The sequence below is a fragment of the Anolis carolinensis genome, chromosome 1 (genome assembly GCF_035594765.1).
Source record: "Anolis carolinensis isolate JA03-04 chromosome 1, rAnoCar3.1.pri, whole genome shotgun sequence".
Classification (NCBI taxonomy): Eukaryota; Metazoa; Chordata; class Lepidosauria; order Squamata; family Dactyloidae; genus Anolis; species Anolis carolinensis.
This window is the reverse complement of record NC_085841.1, coordinates 266,273,723-266,294,793: the sequence shown is the minus strand read 5'-3', so window position 1 is coordinate 266,294,793 and position 21,071 is coordinate 266,273,723. Positions and strand designations below refer to the sequence as shown.

At 42.8% G+C, this 21,071-nt stretch overlaps 1 protein-coding gene across 4 annotated transcripts in view; it reads left to right on the top strand.

Moving 5' to 3' along the window:
* Window positions 1-4,350: 4,350 nt before the first annotated feature.
* Window positions 4,351-21,071, top strand: part of ifitm10 (interferon induced transmembrane protein 10) — a 42,547-nt gene continuing 25,826 nt past the window's right edge. The window contains exons 1-2 of one of the 4 annotated variants that reach the window (XM_062967630.1): window positions 4,351-4,572; window positions 9,161-9,593. In XM_062967630.1, coding sequence (XP_062823700.1) covers window positions 9,381-9,593 — 213 coding nt within the window. In that variant the 5' untranslated portion in view covers window positions 4,351-4,572; window positions 9,161-9,380. Of the gene's footprint in view, window positions 4,573-7,897; window positions 8,122-8,200; window positions 8,461-9,160; window positions 9,594-21,071 lie in introns of those variants that run through there. The other 3 variants (XM_062967629.1, XM_062967631.1, XM_062967627.1) reach the window with 3 other exon arrangements.

Genomic DNA, 21,071 nt, shown 5'->3' with positions numbered 1-21,071 from the left:
AGATTGTGTGACCAAAATCTTGACAGAGATGTTGAAACTCAAGAAAAGTTTCGGGAGATACCTAATATAAAGTTTATTGTGGCCATGAGTCACTTAATCTACTCTCAAACTAGTGACAAAGTGTCCCATGTTGTTCCTGTAGCCAGGCTGGTAAGATACTACTTTCCTGTTGTTGTTATGTGCCTCCAAGTCAGTTCTGACTTACAGTGATCCTCTCCTAGCATCTTCTTGGCAATATTTATTCAGAAGACAATATGACTCCCCCAAGGTCGTCCATTGGGTTTTCAATGCTAAATAGTGATTTGAATTCTGTCCCCTCCCGCAGAATCCAAATCTGACACTTAAATATTGGGACTATTTGGAGGAATTGCCACTTACTGACAAACTCTGCCCAAAGAGAGCTTCCTGGTGGTTCGCCATCATTCTATGGAAAAGTAACAGCGAGATTCTGTCCTGGGCCTGGTGTTGTTCAATCTATATATATATATAAAAGAGTGATGGCATCACGGCGACCCACAAAACAACAAAACTACAGGCCCCCCAACCTCGAAATTTGTCAACACAACCCATCATCCACGCCTCTAGGTTAATACAACAAAAAGAAAAGAAAAATAAAGTCCTAATTAGAGAGAGAGGAATAATTGCTTTTATCCAATTGCTGCCAGTTAGAAGGCTAAGCTCCTCCAACTTGGTCTCCTAGCAACCCAATAAAAAATAATAAAAAACACTAAAAAATTAATACAATAAAATACCATAATAACAAAAAATAACTAAAAATTATACAAGAAAATAATAAAATATAATAAATAAAAATATAACTTACAATAAAATTAATAAAAAATTGCAAATAACATCAAATAAAAATTACACAACAATTTTTAACCAATACCACCACCACTTTGCCACAGCAACGCGTGGCCGGGCACAGCTAGTATCTTTATAAATGACTTAGATGAAAGGCACAGAGGAGATGCTCATCAAATCTGCACATTGCAACAAACTGGGAAGGCTAGCTAATACCTCAGGAAACAGAATTCAAGATGACCTCAACAGATCAGGGAGCTGGATCAAAGCAAACAATATGAATTTTAATACGGGTAAATGTAAACTTCTATATTTAGGCAGGAATAACCAGATGCATGAATATAGATTAGCTCAGAGTTTATTTAGCATTAGCACGTGCAAAAAGGATCTAGGGGGTCTTAGTAGGCTGCAAATTAAATATGAATCATCATGGGAAAAATGATTAAAATGCTAATTCAGTTCTAGGCTACATCAATGGATTTGCGTTGTCAAGTCCAAGGGACAAATAGTAGTACTCTTTGCTATTTTTGTCCAGAGTTGGAAAGGGAAAACATGGGCCATCTAGCTGACTTCACTGCCATGCAATAATATACAGCTGAAAGATGCCTTGTTTAAAGACTTCCAGAGATGGAGGAGAGGGCGAGGGGGGGGGGGGGGACTATCATCCACTGACAATTCTGGGCACTACCTTTTTAAAAACGATACTGACAAGCTGGGATGTTTCCAAGGTTGGTTAACTAAGATGGTAAAGGATCTGGACACCCAAGTCTCTGAAGAATGACTGAGGAAGACGGGCATATTTAGCCTGGAAAAGAAGGATAGCAATGTGATGTGGTAGTCATCCTTAAATATTTGAAGGGCTGCCAGGTTGAAGATGCCAAGGAGTAGGACTTCCAACAAGTGGATTCAAAGTAGAAGACATTTTGACTAAACAGGAGGAAAAAATTGCTGATTGACTATCCTGCAAGGTGGTGGACGCTACTTCCTTGGCGGGTTTGAAAGAAATGTTAGATGGCCTTTTGCCAAGGACACTGTGATCTGTGGATTCCCTGCACCAGCAGGCAGAGAACTAGATTACGGCTGGGATTCCCTACAATACTATTATCAACAGAGAGATACCATAAAAATGATTTTGTGTGTTGTCAAAGGCCAGAATCACTGGATTGCTGTGAGTTTTCCAGGCTGTATGGCCATGTTCCAGAAGCATTTTCTCCTGGCGTTTCGCCCATATCTGAGGCAGGCATCATAAGAGATTGTTAAGTGTTGGAAACTAAGCAAGTGGGGTTTATATATCTGTGGAATGTTTAGGGTGGGAGAAAGAACTCTTTTCTGTCTAAGGAAACTGATTGTTGGCCAGCTTGAGTAAACTTGCAGCTTCAAAGCCTGGCTGTTTCCTGTCTGGGGAAATCCTTTTTTGGGAGGTATTAACTGGCCCTGATTGTTTCATGCCTGGAATTCCCCTGCCTTCTGACTGTTGTTCTTTATTTACTGCCCTGATTTTACAGTTTTTCAAATATTGGTAGCCAGATTGTGTTCATTTATATGGTTTCTTCCTTTCTGTTGAAATTGTCCACATGCTTGTGGATTTCAATGGCTTCTCAGTGTAGTCTGACATGGTGGCTGTTAGAGTGGTCTAGCATGTCTGTGTTCTCAAATAATATACTGTGTCCAGGTTGGTTCATCAAGTTGAGATAGTCTGCGGTGCCTTTCATGTTCCTTGATTCATGTCTGGGCAATGCTGCATTTGGTGGTCCCTATGTAGACTTGTCCACAGCAGTATGGTACATGGTAGACTCCTGCACAGCTGAGAGGATCCCTTTTGTCCTTTGCTGAACGTAGCATGTGTTGGATTTTCTTAGTGGATCTGTAGATAGTTTGTCAGTGTTCAGTGGTTCGCTTGATGTATGGTAAGAACACTTTTCCTCTGGGTGGATCTTTGTCTTTATTCTCATGGCTTGTTCTTGGCCTTCCAGCTCTTCTGATGTCTGTGGTGGAGTCTCCATTGGCCTGTAGAGCCCAGGTTAAGTGGTTCAGTTCTCCTTGGAGGAGGTAGGGTTCACATATTCTTTTTTGCATGGTCTGCCAGGGCTTTGATTGTGCTTCTTTTTTGACTTGGGTGATGGTTGGAGTTTTTATGTTGGTAGGCTGTTAGGAATTGTGGAAGTTGAAGTCCAAAACACCTGAAGGGCTGAAGTTTGCCCGAGCCTGCTCTAGAAGAACAATGTGGCAGAGGAACAGCATTTTTCCCCAGCATGCCAGGGGTTGGCATCCTCTTTGAGCTCTCTTTCCTCCTTCCTTGGAAACTTCTCACAACCCCTGGATGACTGCTTCAGGAGCGCTGCCTTTGTTCACAGCAGCCCTGGCAGTTCAGGAGGAGGGAGGGGGAGTCTCAGCTTCAGCTTCCTTGCCTCTCTGCAGGCCCCTTGCGCCTCCCCTTGAATCATAGAATTGGAAGAGACCTCATGGGCCATTCAGTCCAACCCCCTGTCAAGAAGCAGGAAGAACACATTCAAAGCACCCCTGACAGATGGCCATCCAGCCTCTGCTTAAAAGCCTCCACAGTCCAGGGGAGAGAGTTCCACTGCCGAACAGCTCTCACAGTGAGGAAGTTCTTCCTGATGTTCAGATGGAATCTCCTTTCCTGTAGTTTGAAGCTGTTGTTCCGTGTCCTAGTCTCCAGGGCAACACAGAACAAGCTTGGTCCCTCCTCCTTATGACTTCCCATATTTATACATATGACTTCACATATTTATACATGGCTAACATGTCTCTTCTCAGCCTTCTCTTCTGCAGGCTAAACATGCCCAGCTCTTTAAGCTGCTCCTCATAGGGCTTGTTCTCCAGACCTTGATCATTTTAGTTGCCCTCCTCTGGACACGTTCCAGCTTGTCAACATCTCCCTTCAACTGCGGTGCCCAGAATTGGACACAGTGTGATTCCAGCTGTGGTCTGACCAGGGCAGAATAGAGGGGGAGCATGACTTCCCTAGATCTAGACACTATACTCTTATTTATGCAGGCGAAAATCCCAATGGCTTTCTTAGCTGCTGCATCACATGTTTAACTTGTTGTCCACAAGGACTTCAAGATCTTTTTCACATGTACTGCTGTTGAGCCAGACGTCCCCCATTCTTTACCTTTGCATTTCATTTTTTCTGCCTAAGTGAAGTATCTTGCATTTGTCCCTGTTGAAGTTCATGTTGTTAGTTTCGGCCCATCTCTCTAATCTGTTAGGATCGTTTTGGATTCTGCTCCTGTCTTCTGGAGTGTTAGCTATCCCTCCCAATTTGGTGTCATCTCCAAACTTGATGGTAATGCCTTCTACCCTTCATCTAAGTCATTAATAAAGATGTTGAACAGAACCGGACCCAGGACGGAACCTTGCGGCACTCCACTCGTGATTTCTTTCCAGGATAAAGAAGACGCCTTGGTGAGCGCCCTTTGGGTTGCTCCCTCCCCTCCCGCCGGGTGCGCGCGCAGAGCCGGCGCTCAATCGTTCTCCCCTTCGATCCCTTCCCCATGACCGGCTCCTCTCCTCTCCTCTCCTCTCCCTTCCTAAGCCGCGGGTGGACGAGTGGGCGGAGTGGCTGCGCCGCGCTTGCTCCCTTTCCTGGCCGCCTTGCGGTCGGGAGGGAGGTGTGTCTGAAGACGCTGAGTGCGAACAAAAGTCGCCTCTTCTCCTGACTTTCTCCTCAGCCATTGGGAACGAGAGAGAGAGAGAGAGAGAGAGAGAGAGAGCGGGAGGCGGAGATGCCCGCCTTTCCTGAAGGTAGGCGCAAAAAGCAAAAGAGGGAGGTGGGATCCCTCGAGGCGGAGGGGCTCCAGGGGCGAGTGAGTGGGTGGGTGGGCGAGTGGGTGTCTGCGCGCGCGCACTGGGCGCTCGGGACCAGCCTATCCAAAGGGAAGGGAGGGAAGGGAAGGGGCGGCAGAAGCATCACACGGACAAAAGGGGAGCGCGCCTCGGAGGCGTGAACGCGCCCCCGGCCCTTTTTGGGAGGGAGACAGAAAGGGGGGTTATTTCTCCCACCCTGGACCTTCCACAGATATATAAACCTCCCATGCTTAGTTTCCCAAAGAACAACACTCTGAAATCAGAAATTCCAGACATGAAACAATCAGGGACAGCTAACACCTCCCAACAAAGGATTCTCTCTCAGACAGGAAGAAGCCAGGCCTTGAGATCACAGGGCCATCAAATGCTAATCAAGATGGTTAATTACAACATCTACACCTGCCTCCAGAGTTCTTTCTCCTACTCTGGACCTTCCATGGGTATATAAACTCCACTTGCCTGGTTTCCAACATACCTCACAACCTCTGAGGATGCCTGCTGTAGATGTGGGTGAAACGTCAGGAGAGAATGTTTCTGGAACATGGCCATACAGCCTGGAAAATGCACAACAACCCAGAGAGGAGGATGTTGTCGAAGGCTTTCATGGCCGGAATCACTGAGTGGTTGTGAGTTTTCCAAGCTGTATGGCCATGTTCCAGAAACATTCTCTTCTGACCTTTCGCCCACATCTATGGCAGCCATCCTCAGAGGTTGTGAGATCTGTTGGAAAACTAGGCAAGGGAGGTTTATATATCTGCACTGCAGACTAAGTCAACCAGAGAAGTCAGCTCAAGCATAGCAGAGCACTTGATGAACCAACCTGGACACAGCATATTATTTGAGGACACAGAAATGCTGGACCACTCTAGCAACTATCATGAGAAGCCACTGAAATCCACAGGTATGTGGACAATTTCAACAGAAAGGAGGAAACCATAAAAATGAACAAAATCTGGCTACCAGTATTACAAAACTCCAAAATCAGGATAGTAAATAACACTCTGAAAACAAGAGGAATTCCAGACATTAATTAATCAGGGCCAGCTATTTTTTATCATGTCAGAAGTGAACTGAGGGTACAGTCAGAGGCGGTTCAACCACCAGGCCAACTAGGCATTTGCCTGTGGCACCATCTTGTTGGGGGCGCCATCAAGGCAATTCCTGTCTCCTGCACTCTGCCTCCGCAAGGTATTGAACTGCTTTTTCTGTGGATTTGTTGTAAAACATGATGTTTTAGTGCTTAATTTGTAAAATCTTAATGTAATTTGATGTTTAATAGGCGTTTCCTTAATCCCTCCTTATTATCAAACATTTTCGCTTATCCAACACTTTTATTTTTCAGTGATTTTTTTGGGGGGGGGGGGGCAAAATTCTGTTCGCCTACACTTGAAAAATACTTAGGGCCGGCTCTGGGTACAGTTATAATCTATTTAAAAACACAACGTTAAAAACTTGGCTTTATGCTAAATGTCCTTTGACGAGAAGCTGGCCACTTGGAGTGCCTCTGGTGTTGCTATAAGAAGTTCCTCCATTGTGCACGTGGCAGGGCTCAGGCTGCATTGTAATAGGTGATCTGTGGTTTGCTCTTCATCACACTTGCATGTTGTGAACTCCACTTTGCGGACCCGTTTCTTAAGTTTGGCTCTGCATTTCGTGGTTCCAGAACACAGTCTGTTCAGCACCTTCCAAATCACCCAATCTTCTACCGTATGTGCCCAGGAGGGAGTCTCTCATTTGGTATCAGCCATGGCTTGAGGTTCTGGGTTTTAGCCTGCCACTTTTGGACTCTCAGTTGCTGAGATGTTCCTGCAAGTATCTTGTAGATCTTAGAAAACTATTTCTTGATTTAAGGCAGCTGTTTTCAGCTTGGGGTTCCCCAGATGTTTTTGGCCTATAACTCCCAGAAACCCAATCCAGTTTACCAGCTATTAGGATTTCTGGAAGTTGAAGACCAAAAACATCTGGGGACCCCAGGTTGAGAACCACTGATTTAAGGCATTGGCATGCTGGGTGATATCTGAACAAGGGGGTGGGCCGGAGATGTCACTGCCTTGGTCCTTTTATTATTGGCTGCTACTTCCTGGCGAATGTCACCAGATAAACTGTATATTTCTCCAGCAGTGTGGGGGCATAGACATCCTGTGATAATGCAGCATGTAATAAATAATAATAATAATAATCATCATCATCATCATCTTTATTCTTATATCCTGCCCCATCTCCCCGAAGGGACTTGGGGCGGCTTACACAGGGATAAGCTCAAACAACAACATAACCTAGCATTACATGTCTAAAATTTAACAGCATTTTAAAACATTCCAACAATAAACAAAAACAACATAACAAGACAATTACTTTAAAAGCCTGAGCATCGATTTTGCACAAGGCAAAAGGTGACTAGTGCAGAGCTCAAGGGTCTATAGATAAAATCAGAGAGAAAAAAGGAGGAATACGGGGACAGGTTCCATTAAAGTGCTATAACATATGGGATAAGGAACAGTAATAAGGTGTCAGACAATTTTGTAAACATAACCAATAACAGTATGAAGACAAGTCTGAAGGGCCTATTCATGTCTCATTAAGGGACACATTTACTATTTTAACGTGGTGCGATGTGTTCTATACTGGGCATGCGTATTCAGCAGCAGAGTAGCAAAGTGCAAAGAAGATGTCTTCACTGTGTCTGGTTGTGATTCCCAGGTTGTGCCAGTCAGCTTTCGTATGATATTATTTCTAGCACCCACTTTTTGCTAGAAAAAAAAAGCACGGTCCAGGGTAATTCCCAAGTATTTTGCCAGCTAACACCTCCCACCCAAAGATTCCCCCAGGCAGGAATCAGCCAGGCCTTGAAGCTTTTCAATGCTAATCAATGTGATGAATTGCAACATTCACACCTGCCTCCAACAGACAAAGAGTTCTTTCTCCCACCCTGGACCTTCCACAGATGTATAAACCTCCCTTGCCTAGTCTGCAACAGACCTCAATAACCTCTGAGGATGCCTGCCATAGATGTGGGCGAAACGTCAGGAGAGAATGCTCCTGGAACATAGCCATACAGCCCGGAAAACTCACAGCAACCCAGAGAGGAGGGTGCTGCTTGACCTCCTCCTCCCCCTTTCCCTGTCCAGCTGCAACTCCAGTTGGTAAAAAAAAGCAGAGCCGGAGGCAGGGCTGACTCCCTGGCTGTCCTCCCTCCCTCCCTCCCTGGGTGAGCAGCCTCTCCCTCTGTGTGTGTGTGTGTGTGTGTGTGCTTGTGTGTGTCTCTCTCTCCCCATTCCAGCGGGAGAGGAGATGGCGGGATGGACGGGGAGCGCTGGCCCTGGCAGGCGCCGGGGCAGAGCGAGGGCTCTTTTCCTGGCGGGCTGAGGGGGACGAGGGCGCGCTCCTGCCAGCCTTGCCCCTCCTCCTCCTCTCCTCTCCTCTCCTCTCCTCCTCGCCGCCACCTCTGACCGGGCGACATTGTCCGCCCGGGAGCCCCGCTGGCAGGTGAAAGCAGGGACCGGGAGGCGAGGCAGCGGCGGCGCCACCTGCGAGGGAGGGAGGGAGGGAGCGGGGGGGGGGGGCTGGGAGGCGAGGCTGCTCTGTCGCAGCTGTGCCGCCGGACTCGGGGTTTGGCCCCCTCCCCGCAGGAGGGGATGGGGAACACTCTGCCACCCCGGACCCACACTCTCGTCCCTGCCTCTTGCTTCAGTTCTGCTTCGAGCCAGATAACTGTCTCCTCTTCCTAAGCTCTTGGTGAGGTGAGGAGACAGAGAGAGAGAAAGAGAGGAGTTGTTGTCATCATCAGACAATACCGCAAAGGACTTTGGCGGAGGAAAAGCAAACGTAAGGCAGACCTAGAGAGAGGAGTGTCATGGATGAGCCTTCCTCTTAATTGTGTGTATGTGTGTGTGTGTTCCCCCCCCCCCACCCGTGACAGGAGCGACTTGAGAAACTGCAGGTCGCTTCTGGTGTGAGAATTGGCCGTCTGCAAGGACGTTGCCCAGGGAACGCCGAGGTGTTTGATGTTTTACCATCCTGTGAGAGGCTTCTCTCATGTCCCCGCATAGGCAGCTGGAGCTGACAGAGGGAGCTCAACCCGCTCTCCTTGGATTCAAACCTCTGACCTGTCGGTCAGCAGTCCTGCAGGCACAAGGGTTTAACCCATTGCGCCACTGGAGGCTCCATTTGTGTGTGTGTGTGTGAGAGAGAGAGAGAGAATAAACTCTGAGGCCAGGCAAGGGAGAGCAAGCTTACTGCAGGAGCCGGGACACTCAGCTGCAGGGAGCCAGAGAAGTGTTACACTGCTGCATACATTAATGACTGCTCTGTGCGCCGGAGCAATATTCCTTTGTGGGTACGTGTGTGTAAACGATATTTTCTCTCTCTCTTCTCTCCTTGCCTGGGAATCTTTCTCTCCCCTTCTTCCGTCTCTCCTTCCTCCTCCATCCTCACTCTCTTCCCTCCTCCGTCCTGTTTGCATCTCTGGCATCCCTGCATCCTTGCCTCTCCCTCCTTGTTCTTCCCCTGCCTTCCCCTTCCCCAGGGGATCACACTTTGCCGGGATATAGTTGTGTCAACTGGGGGCTGCCACCACGGAGAGGCCACAGGAACCCCCCTTGGGCCCTCCATGTCCCTTTGACGGGGCGTTTTGGACTCGAAGACCCCCGCACGCCCCCCAACAGGGCTGCTTTGCCTGCATCTCCAAGGCACCCCCCGCACAACCAGGATCGCCCGTCCTGTCGCCTTCATCTGCCATTTGCCTCATGGAGAACAAGAGCTGCAAAGGGGACACCCTGAGGCCCCCGGTCCAATGTAAACACTCTGTAGAGAAGAAGACGATGACTAATCCCACCACGGTGATTGAAATCTACCCAGACACCACCGAGGTGAACGATTACTATCTCTGGTCCATCTTCAACTTTGTATACCTCAATTTCTGCTGTCTGGGTTTCATTGCCTTGGCGTATTCTCTGAAAGTAAGTACTCACCCCAGCCTCATATCATTGCTAGAGGAAGTCTGTTTTCACTCTGGCTGAACTGCATGGAGAAATAAATGTGTTTCTTGTTGCATGTTATCAGGGAAATAGCTTGGAACAGCCTATAGGGTGGCATGAAGATTTTGCTTCATTGCTAAAAATCTGGATTATTATTGTATTTTCTTTTTTAAAAAAGAAATGTAAACAGAAGTGTTGGTGAGGTCTGTATCCAAATAACCAATAACCATTCTAGTGCTAATGTCAGGGAAATAACTGATCAAAACATCTAGAGATGTAAAATAGAAAATACCTGCTGTCACACATTTTAAATTGGTTTAAGCCATGATTAGATACTATATTTCAATTTTATAGCTATTGAGGTAAATAAATGAACTATAGATAGAATGTGTATCTGATATGTGTAAGTCAAGACCTTTTTATGGGCTAGGACAGTGCTACTCAAAAACAGTGGGCAAATGGGCACAAATATAACGCTGGTCCCTGGCACACTGAAGAAAAATCATTGCTGATATATAAACCTCACTTGACTAGTTTCCAACAGACCTCACAACCTCTGAGGATGCTTGCCATAGATGTGGGTGAAATGTTAGGAAAAAATGCTTCTGGAACATGGCCATACAGCCCAGAAAACTCACAGCAACCCAAAAATTATTGCTGTGCCCTTACATTAGAAGCTCCGAGATGCATTAGACTAGGAAGTCTTTTCAGTCAGTATCTTCACTGTCCCATCATGACTGTCAGTCAATCCTGTATCGCTTACTTACAGTAACATTGCTAATTTTCCCTTTGTGTAGAAGATAATGCTGAAGAAACTAAGAAAGGGTTACTTGCCTGATAAATGTCTCATGAATCCCATGATGAAAGCTTATTTTATGCATATTTATGAGGCATTTGCTATCTATACAATAGATCCTAAACTTTGATTCTATTTCTATCGTGATCTTAGAAACAAACTTGTTTACCATCTTAACAAGCAGCATTTTATGGCTCCAGTCATTTGACATCTAGGTTCCAGTCATTTGACATTCATCACATTTATGAACATGTTTAAGTTCTCCAAGTAGAAATCTTGTCATTAGGTGCTAGGATTTGTTGCATCAGTTGGGGGGGGGGGGGGGGGGGTTGCATCTGGAGTCCAACTAGTGTAAAAACCTGTAATATTGCTGTTAACTGCAATGCATATTTTCCAAAACTGTGCAATCATATTTCTGCTAGCAAAGAGCATGGATCAGTTTCAACAAAAGGTAATTTTTTTAAAAAAGAAGAAATATTTTAAGTGCTCCATAAATGAATTATTCATATGCGTATCATCAGGATTGTTAACAGGAATTTTTTCACAAACCTGTGGAATTGGATTTTGACCCTCAGATAGAAGTCTTCTGCAATCTGCATGGCTTCTAGTGAGAAAAGAATTGTTTGAGGAAGAGAACAGCTGCAAACTAGAAGAGCCAAGAAATCTTTGGAAAAGAGCCCCTTGAGCAAAGAGGCATTTGCTCTACTTTTTGGAGGACCTCTGAATCCCATGTAACCTTTGCTGCCCACTGCATTGGTCAGCTTTGTCTTTCAGCAAGTAAGAGCAAGAAAAGGGGGGAAGAAACAGCTGCTCTTCAGGTTATCCAGGCGGGAGAAGAAAGAGCCACTCGTGGTTCACTCTCCCCAAGGCTTCACAAATCACAAGGTCAGCAATGGAGACTTTCTAGGAGAGCAGAGACTACAAGCTATGGGGTGGAGGGATAGGGCACATGTCACAGAGATAAGGAGGGCAGGTAGGAAATCCAGGTTTTGTTTTTCTTAATAAAAAGAAAGGGGATGGGGAAGGAAATCAGCAAATCTGCACAAAATAAACCTTTCGGGAAAGCCTTTTACATCACTATGAAAGCTTTTTGGCTTGCTTGATCATCACTGAAAATAGAGATGGCAGTGATGGGTGTTGATGATAAAGTGAGAGACAGAATGAGCTGCCCATATAGCTAATCTAGCTTGTATAACCCTCTTTCTAAGGTAATACTACCCTCCAAGCACACCAGATCGGCTTGTAATTATTCCTCATAACTGCAGGGTGAATATGAGCCAGCTGGGCTCCAGAATTTCATTGCTGAGCGGAGCCAACAAGCAAACTGTGATCATCTATCAAAAATAATGATAATTCTTTTGCCTCCACTGTTTATGTCCCCTTTTATAAGAGTGTGGGAGAATAGCTAACTGAATGTGAGGATGAGGGAGGCTAGGGGTATTGTGCAGCATCTACAACTGGGGTTGAGTGAACTGAGAGACAGAGCATATAGCGGATGTGTTCTGGCAGCCAGCATTTACACTATTCAGAGGGATTTCATCACAGAAATAGATCAATTAATTGCATATAACTCCAGCGACCGTGAATTCCACAAGAGTGCTATGGGGTTGTTTGTAAGCTAGATACACCCTCCGTCTTTTTGGTGTTATAAGCTGGCAACCAAATACTTGGTTTGGATCAGAAAGCTCCTGTACCCTCCAGATTGTTTTGTGGAGCCTCACTGACATGCCTTTATTGTTTTGTGGAGCCTCACTGACTTGCCTTCATTACTTGTTTTCTTCCATTCCTCAGTTTCACTATGTGTGGATAGATTACAAATGTGTTCTTTTTGCTGCAAAGAGTAAGTCCCACTGAATTCCATAGTACTTAATTCTAAGTAGACTTGTATAGGATTGCAGTGTTTTTTCTTACAACATTTTGGGACACTGGATTTATTTAATATGCAATTGCATGCAAATTGTTATAAAAGGTTTAGCATTATTTGGCAGGCAATTCAGAAGTTACATGGTTTACCACCATCATTCATCAAAACACAGTTTTGTATCCACTTTAAGTTCTGAAGCTCCTTTGGAAACTGAATGAAGGTAATTCTGTTCTTAAGATCTCTTGTTGCAAGTCCAGCTGATGGATTTGTACTCTTACATGTTCACTGCGAAATGGGAAGAAATGTCAGAGCAAACAGGTCATATCGGGTTTTTTTCTAATGGAGAATACAGTGCACAAGTTGGCTTTCTGTGAAACATAACACACATTTTTAGAAAAATCACATTTCTAATATTTATGGTAACGTCAAAGTTTGAAAATGTATGAAGGTTTCGTTGTTGAAAGAAAAGAGAATCTGCACTAAGCTTTCGGTGTTGAGGACAACAGAGTTTTCATCCCTATTTAGCTTTCCTTATAAATGCCATGCATTAGAACTTCTGTTCGTATTAAAATTTTCCAAGTTATATTGAAAACCTAAATCACATTTAACACTTCAACCACATCATCTCAAGGTGTTTTCTTTGGATCTGGCTAGCTTCCTTTTATGTATTAAAATGCTCCAGTCCACAATGAAATTTTATTTGGCTGGTGCTAGTTTTTTTGTCTATCTTGAGTTCTGTATTTGAGGAGCAATTTACAGGATCACCAGGCCAGGACCATAGAGGAGCAGCTCTGGACTTGGAGCAAATTGGAAAGTGAAGCTTGAGGTGTGCCTGTGAGAAGATACTGCTCTGCCAACTGGACACGGGCAGAAATGCAGTTTCTTGGTATTTATACCTGGTCTGGTTGATCAGGATTCTTGCTGACCGAAGGAGTTAATAACATGTGTACAACATTTCTCTTTTTTAAAAGTCAAGACCTTGGTACACACAATAACTTTTCATTGTACTAGAATCCCTCAAGCAACATAGCCATATCATGGTACATCTCTGTTCTTTGCAGAGGTTTGCATGCATACATTTTGGAAATGAAGCCAGAATGGAGGAAATGAAACTGGATAATAAGGGGAATCATGGGAAGGGATGTAGCATATAATGTGTGCTGTCCCTGATGTATGTAATCTTCAGTGGTAATCTCTGGTGCAAACTCATGTTGCTAGCAGATTACAATATAGCGGCATTAGTAATATATAAGATAGTTAGGTTTCAGAAACAAAGGACATAAGTGTGCTTTTGAAGAGGGTGCACAAAAGGAGCACTTACTAAGTAAGGCTATTGGGTCATTTTTTTCAATCTTTCTTCTTCTCCCTATCAGCCCCCCAAAATTTCAAGATCTGGATTTGGAAGACCTTTCAGGAAAGTTTTCTAAGTGCTCTTTACTAAGCTCAGTTAGGAGTATTATGTGTCAACATGCTGGCATATAAGGAATAATTTCATGTCTTCTGCAAAGCACCTCTGCCCCATAGGAGATTGAGGGCCCCCCAGTATAACAATGATATGAAAGAACTTGGAAATGTTTAACTCCCTGCCCCAGTACTCTGACAAACAGGAACATAATTTCAAATGTCTGTTTGTGTTTAACCTAAGTGCTGCAACATATTTTAATAAAGGATTTATGGAGAAGGAAAATGGATCTCATATTAATGTTGCCATAATTGCTGTTGGTGACAAGTCCTTTAACTATAGCTCTGTTATATTTATGACAGCTAAGCTTCAGCATATAAGGGGGAAATAAGATGAAACAAAGCTTGGAGAAAGGTACTTGGTAGCACGTTTATTTTTTGACTAGCAGGAAGTATTTGGCGGAAGGAAAAGATGTTATAAGTAAGAATTTGTTGCATGTCATGTCACTAGAGTGGGGCCAGTATGGTATAGTGGTTTGAGCACTTGACCACTATTCTGAAGACCAAGGGTCAAATCCTTGCAAAGCCATGGAAATCCACTGGGTGACTTTGAAGACGTTACACACTCGCTCAGCCTCATGAAGGTGAAGGAAAAAAAATCCTCTAAACCAATTTTGCCAAGAAAGCACTGTGATAGATTTCTTTTAGGATAGTCATAAATCATAACCAAATTGAAAGCACGAAACAATAATAAGAAGAACAGAGTACATGGGCAAGAGATTTTTGGAATTTGTGGCCCAGGAAACCCTGAAAATATCAGAAACTTAAGAAGAGGACACTGAATTTTGGAACTTTGAAAAACTACTGCAGAATAGAAAGATACAGAGATTGTTCATTATCAGCAACACAAAATAATTACAGAGATGAAAGAGAATAACAAGTATAATCAACTATAGAATTCTAAAGAAACCAGATATATAATTCTATAATTATAATCTAGGATTATATTTATAAGCAACTTTAAAGTTGTTATTAATTATAATTATACCTAAAATTTCAAAAAAAAATAATTTTAAAGGAATGACCCTGTTAATCTGTTATAGTAAAACCAACAAAACACCTGAAGAAGTAAACCTAGTCTACGAAAGCTTGTGCTTCTTCATTAATTATCTCTATTAGTCTCTAAAATGCTACAGCATCCCTTTGTATGCTGATATTCCAGACTAACATGGCTGCATCTTTGAATTTAACAAAGCATCTTGTGAGTCCTTTATCATTACAAAAATGTGTGATAGGTGTACCAAACATATTGGCAGATTTATACGCTTGTGCCTGGGTAACGGTGATGTTAGAAGGAGTTGAAATGGAGAAAGTAGTTGCCATTCACAAGATCTTGGGACATAATACAGATGTGATTGAATTGGTGAGCAGATTTAATACATGCGGTATGGTAGTTGAAAACAAAACACTGACAACCTTTGCTCTTCTTCTGACCAGGAAATATAATTGAATCTCTCATTGAACTATATCAGTCACTCACATTGAAACCTCTAAAGAAGATTTTTAGGTTGTATTTAGGAGGCTGCATAAGGGAGTGGGGCTGCTGATTCTGTCGGAAACAGTAGATATCCATCGGGAATATCCAGTTGGATCCTGGCCTATCAGCCCGATTCATTCTTCCTTTCCAATTAATTGTCTGCCTTTCAGAAAATTCTCTGTTTCCCTGCAGAGTAGAGTGACCTCTCAGCAGTCAGCTTCAGGCTTTGAGATTCTCTCCCCAATTAGGTTCTTTTCTCTTGCACCTTGACAATTTTCAAATGACTCAAATAATAGTTTCCTCCAAGGAATTTGAGAAAGCGGTGCTTTAGTTACCAGTTGTTTGCTATTACTGCTCCTGCTTATGGAATCAGTCTCAGTTGTTTTACATTATTTTGTCCCTGTGTCCTCCTGTTTTATACTTATCTTTATAGTTTTTCCTGATGTATTGATTGGCATATTAATGGATGTTTTGGCAAGAAGATGACGATGATAAAAATGCCTGCTGCATACTATTGCGACTGAGAAGGGAACTGGAGTGTGGACCACTGTGGCTAAAGAGTGCAAGCATATGTAGATAGTGATGGGTTGCATTCAGTTGATACTCTGGTGTTCAGTAGACCTGATTAAGAGGTGGCAGAGGCTGGCATGGGAATAAGCAGTGCTGGATATCAGAGACAGGTTTCCCCTCCTTTCCAGGTTCCAACTTGCAGTGTTCTACTTTCCCCCTTAAAAAAACAGCCGGCCGACATACTGGCACAAAACTATGCCACAATTATTATTTTTTAAAATTGGGTACACTACACGATCTGCATGACCCAGTGGGACTTGATGTCTCAATGAACTTGCATGCAACAACACTACATTTCAAAAATCAATTTCTGTTAGAAAATAGAGGTCACAAAGATGATTATACTATTTGATGGAATGTTTTTCACAGGAACAATTTGTATGCTGATTTAAAAAGTGCAGATTATCTATTATGTGTGCCATTAAGTTGCCTATTGATATATGGTGACCTCATGAATTTCATAGGGCCTTCTTAGGCAGGGAAAACTCAGAGATGGTTTTGCCTGTTCCATCTTCTAAAATAGAGCCTACAGCACCTGGGATTCATTAGTAGTAGGGAGGAGGGAGTAAGCTTGTTTTCTGCTGTCCTGGAGACTAGGACACTGGCTTCAAACTACAGGAAAGGAGATTCCACCAGAACATTAGGAAGAACTTCCTAATTGTGAGAGCTGTTCAGCAGCGGAACTCTCTGCCTCAGACTGTGGTGGAGGATCCTTTGGAGGCTTTAAAGCAGAAACTGGATGGCCATCTGTTGGGGGTGCCTTGAATGTGGTTTTCTTGCTTCTTGGCAGGAGGTTGGACTGGATGGCCCATGAGGTCTCTCCCAACTCTATGATTCTATGATCAGATATGATCTGATGCCTTTGAGATATTTAAGCAACTAAATAATGTATTACCCACTCTTACACATCAAAGTGAAATGATGAAAAGTGTTTTGTTTATTCGAAGATAATATAATAAAATAGGCAGCTTAGCTATAGAACCAACATTGTGGTTGAAAGGAAACATTTTCTTTAAAAGATTATAGTAGTTTTGTCTAGAGCTAAACCAAGTATATTTATTGCTTTAATTTTTTTAAAAATGGACTCTTGAGAATCATAGCAGTAGCCTGAGAAATGGCTTTATATGTGGGCAAAGAGCTCAGACAGATTTTTTTTTTTAAACAGGGAAGCCATTAATTAAAATGAGAGCCTGAAATTAGATTTATCCATTAGAAAAGGAGAATGTAAATCTTTAACAGGTGCTTTGGATGATGCACCCCTTTGTTATTCTTGCAAGCCTTGTAACCTCTTATTCTTCCCACATGTATAACCTATGTTTAAAACAAGAGCTAACCAGTCAAAATCTCAATAAAAATTCATGCAGGCGGTGCGGTAGTGCTTAGTCCAGGCTTAGGTAAGGCTTGGAAGGTTATAGAAACTGTGCTGCACTTTGGAAAATCAGAACCACAGTTGATGTTTTTGGATATGGATTTGACAACTGTGAGAATAAATCTTGCAATACTCCAGAGGGAGATAGATAGAAACCTAGCTGCCCAAAAGTAACTACAGGCTGTTCCTGAGTTACAAATGTCCAACTTACATATGACTCCTGACTCCTTGTTACAAACAGTGATGAGAAAACAGGAAGTGGGAGAAATCTATGCTTGGGAAGGAAAATTAACTCACAGAAGAGTTATCGTGGGGAATAGGTGTATCCACTGAAGCTTTATCACCAATCTTTGTTTTCACAACATGCCAGTTTTTTTTCAAAATCCAGTTGTCACAGGGACAAAAAGTGAGGTAATATCTTCTGAACAGGGGCACAGACAGCAAACAGACATTACAGGGCTGTTAAATCTTCCCTATACTATTCAAAACTAATATATATATATTTGGCTGAAGTTACACTTTAAAAAATGTACCTGTTCTGACTTAACATACACATTCAACTTACTAACCTACAGAACCTATCTTGTGTGTAACCAAGGAACTGCCTGTACAGGGAATCTGCAATTCCCACTGGTTCTATCAGTGCCACAGTTCTTATAAACAAAAAACCCAAATTGGCTTCAAATGAGAAAAGGGAAACACAAAGTGATAATCATTACAGTTGTGAAGATGTCTGTCAGCCCATGGAAATGTGACTGTTTCCTGTGACTGGGAAATAACCTGCTCTGTATGCAATGCATGGGTAAAAGCAAAATGAGGAATATGTCATCAGGGCTTGCAACGGCTACACAGCTTCTGTATTTTTATAGCTCTCACTGCTAGAAGGGACTATTATGGTCAATTACTTTGACCTTCTGCATGACACAGGTCAGAAGATTTTGTGTCAGTGTATCCTGGAGCAAACCCATAGGGCTCTTTTGTCTCTTGAAGCTTTGCCTCTGTCGCAGGGGAAGAGATGGGAGGAATGGAGAAAATGCAAGCACATCATTTTTCAAAGGCACAGAAGAAGAGTGACAAAAGAGATGGTGATCACTACATCTATAGTTATTATATAGGGATCTATGGGACAGATAGAGGCAGAATGCATTGCAAAAGGTTCACTTTTGAGAAAGTGGAAAATGTTGCAAACTGCTTGAAAAACCTGTACTGTGTGCACACGTAAGTGTAATTATCTGAAAGATACTCATCGTTCTTTTGTTATAATAGAGTGGAATACATACACACCCAAGTTTGTAAGAACATTATCCTCCCACCATCCTGTCCACATGTAATTGTTACCAAATTGGAAATTTCACAATAAAATGAATTGGCTAATAGAAGCATAGTTTTCAAGCCAAGAGAAGCAATGGTCCCTCTGCATTCTGTGCTGATCAGGCTGTATTCTGTTCAGTTCTGGGCAGCTCATTTTATAGACAAGTTGAAACAGGTTTAGAAAGGGACAACAAGGATGATAAGAGGTATATAGAACAAAACATGGGAAAAGGTTGAAGGAATTGGACATTGGTGAAGTGAACACTGAGAGGAGAGATGACTGTATTCTTTAAATACCTCCAGAGTTGTTACAAAGAAGAGGAAGCGTGCCTGTTCTCTGCTGCTCCAAAGGATTGAAGACCACAGGTTTAATGGTTGTACTTATAGGACATTAGAAGGAACTTCTTGGTAGTAAAAGCAGTTTGGCAATGGAACCAACTGCATGGAGTCTCCTTTGCTGGATGTCTTCAAAAAGAGGCTGGACAGAGACCTACGTATATTAGCTGAAACTCTTGCACTGAGTAAATAGTTTGGATTCAGTAGTTTATAAGGCCCCTTCCAGATCTATGATTCTAGACCTAGTGGAGATCTAATAGGTTCACACCCTCCTTTGTTGCTTTATATCCCACCTTTTCCCCATTAATGAGACTCAAGGCAGCCAACAATTTGTTTAGAAACAAAACAGATTAAAAACAAAAGTATACATATAAACCTTTGAAAAAACCAAATTAAACCATCAATAGACTTAAAAACAATACATTTTTATTTAAAAAATATATCAAAGCCATAATATCACTTGTGTGTTCTACACCAATTGATGCTTTCAGGTAATCTTTCAAGTATGTAGCAGTTGCCTAATGAGAGAAGGAAAACACTTGCTCCTCCTGACAGAAATATTCATACAAATATATTCTTGTAGATTTAAATACAACTGGAGGAAGTGGGATGCTTTCCCAAATTACTGCAGACTGGTTCACACATGTGTGATAATGATTCAGCTTGAGCTTTAAGTCCCAAATTATACTGATTGGTAATAGATGTAACTTTTCCTGTCAGTGAAATCAGCAGGACTTCAGTTGAGCTTAGATTTATTAAAATACAGTCAAATATACATAATGGGAAATGAAGAGCTGGACCATGCTTATGTGCTTGAAGCAGCCCCTACAATTGCGTGTGGATACAGGTTACTGTGGAGGAGCCCCGGTGGCAAAGTGTGTTAAAGCACTGAGCTGGAGACCGAAAGGTCCCAGGTTCAAACCCCGGGAGTGGCGGGAGCGGCCACTGTTAGCTCCAGCTCCTGCCAACCTAGCAGTTCGAAAACATGCCAATGTGAGTAGATCAATAGGTACCACTCTGGTGGGAACGGTGCTCCATGCAGTCATGCTGGCCACATGACCTTGGAGGTGTCTACGGACAATGCTGGCTCTTCAGCTTAGAAATGGAGATGAGCACCAACCCCCAGAGTCAGACATGACTGGACTTAACGTCAGGGGAAACCTTTACCTTTACAGGTTACTTATATTCACTAAGATATGCCTCACCCTAGGCAGTAGGCACACACTTCAGCATGAATTCTGCAGAAAACTTTGATCCCCTGATGCCACTGGAGGAGCATATCTGTTCAGGCAATATAAACAAACCTGAATGATTAGGAATCCAACCAGGAGCTGTCTCTTTAAAAAACAAACAGAAACGCTGATCTGTGTTAACATAAGTTCAGACTCAGAGCACAGTGGCTGGGAGGCAGCCAATATGCCGAAGGCTATAAAGTCCCTAGAGTTGTCTCTTAAAACTTAAAATAATTTAACGTTTTAAATATATGAAATTTTAAAGGATGTTAAATAGATAAAATAATGCATTCTTTAAATCAGGTATACATCAGAGTATCTTTTTTCAACAGGTTCCGAAACACATGTTTTAAACAGCTGCCACTGCTGCATGAGCACATCAATGTAATAATCAGGTTTACAGGACCAACTAAAGGCAATTGGTGAGAGACATATAACTGGCATCCAAAGTAACCCAGGATTATACACATCAATTTTGGATATAGTAGGACTTTGTTTTACATGTTCCCTACTTCAAACTGCTTGCCAATGCCCAGTACTCCCAAACAAGATTTGGATCATATTAGGGAGAAGGTCATAACTAGTAATGCAGCCTTTTTCTCACTTTGTTAATAGTGAATGAACAAACTGAGATTTTTAAAAGAAAATAAACAAAAAATACAAGTAGCAGAATAGCACCCAGAGTATGCCAGCTGCCGACTAGAGTAGCATAATTCTGGATTGTGTCCTGCGGATCATGTGTTTTGTTTCCTGGCAGAAAGCCTTTGCCTGAGCCTGTTTAACATATTAAAAATGAGGAAAGACCTCCCCCCTCTTCCCACCATGTTCATTTTGGATGCCAGTTCTATGAGAAGGAGAGGCTGCTCTTCTCTATGAGATATACCCGTCTTGCCTGCAAAGACTGTATGGAATTACCTGCGATATGTGTAAATATATATGGTCCGGATTGCACAGTGATTGATTACACTATGTAACAAGATTTGAAAAAAATATGTTTCTGGTTTGAAAGTGTTATTCCTGTTTAATTGTGTGGTACTTACATTG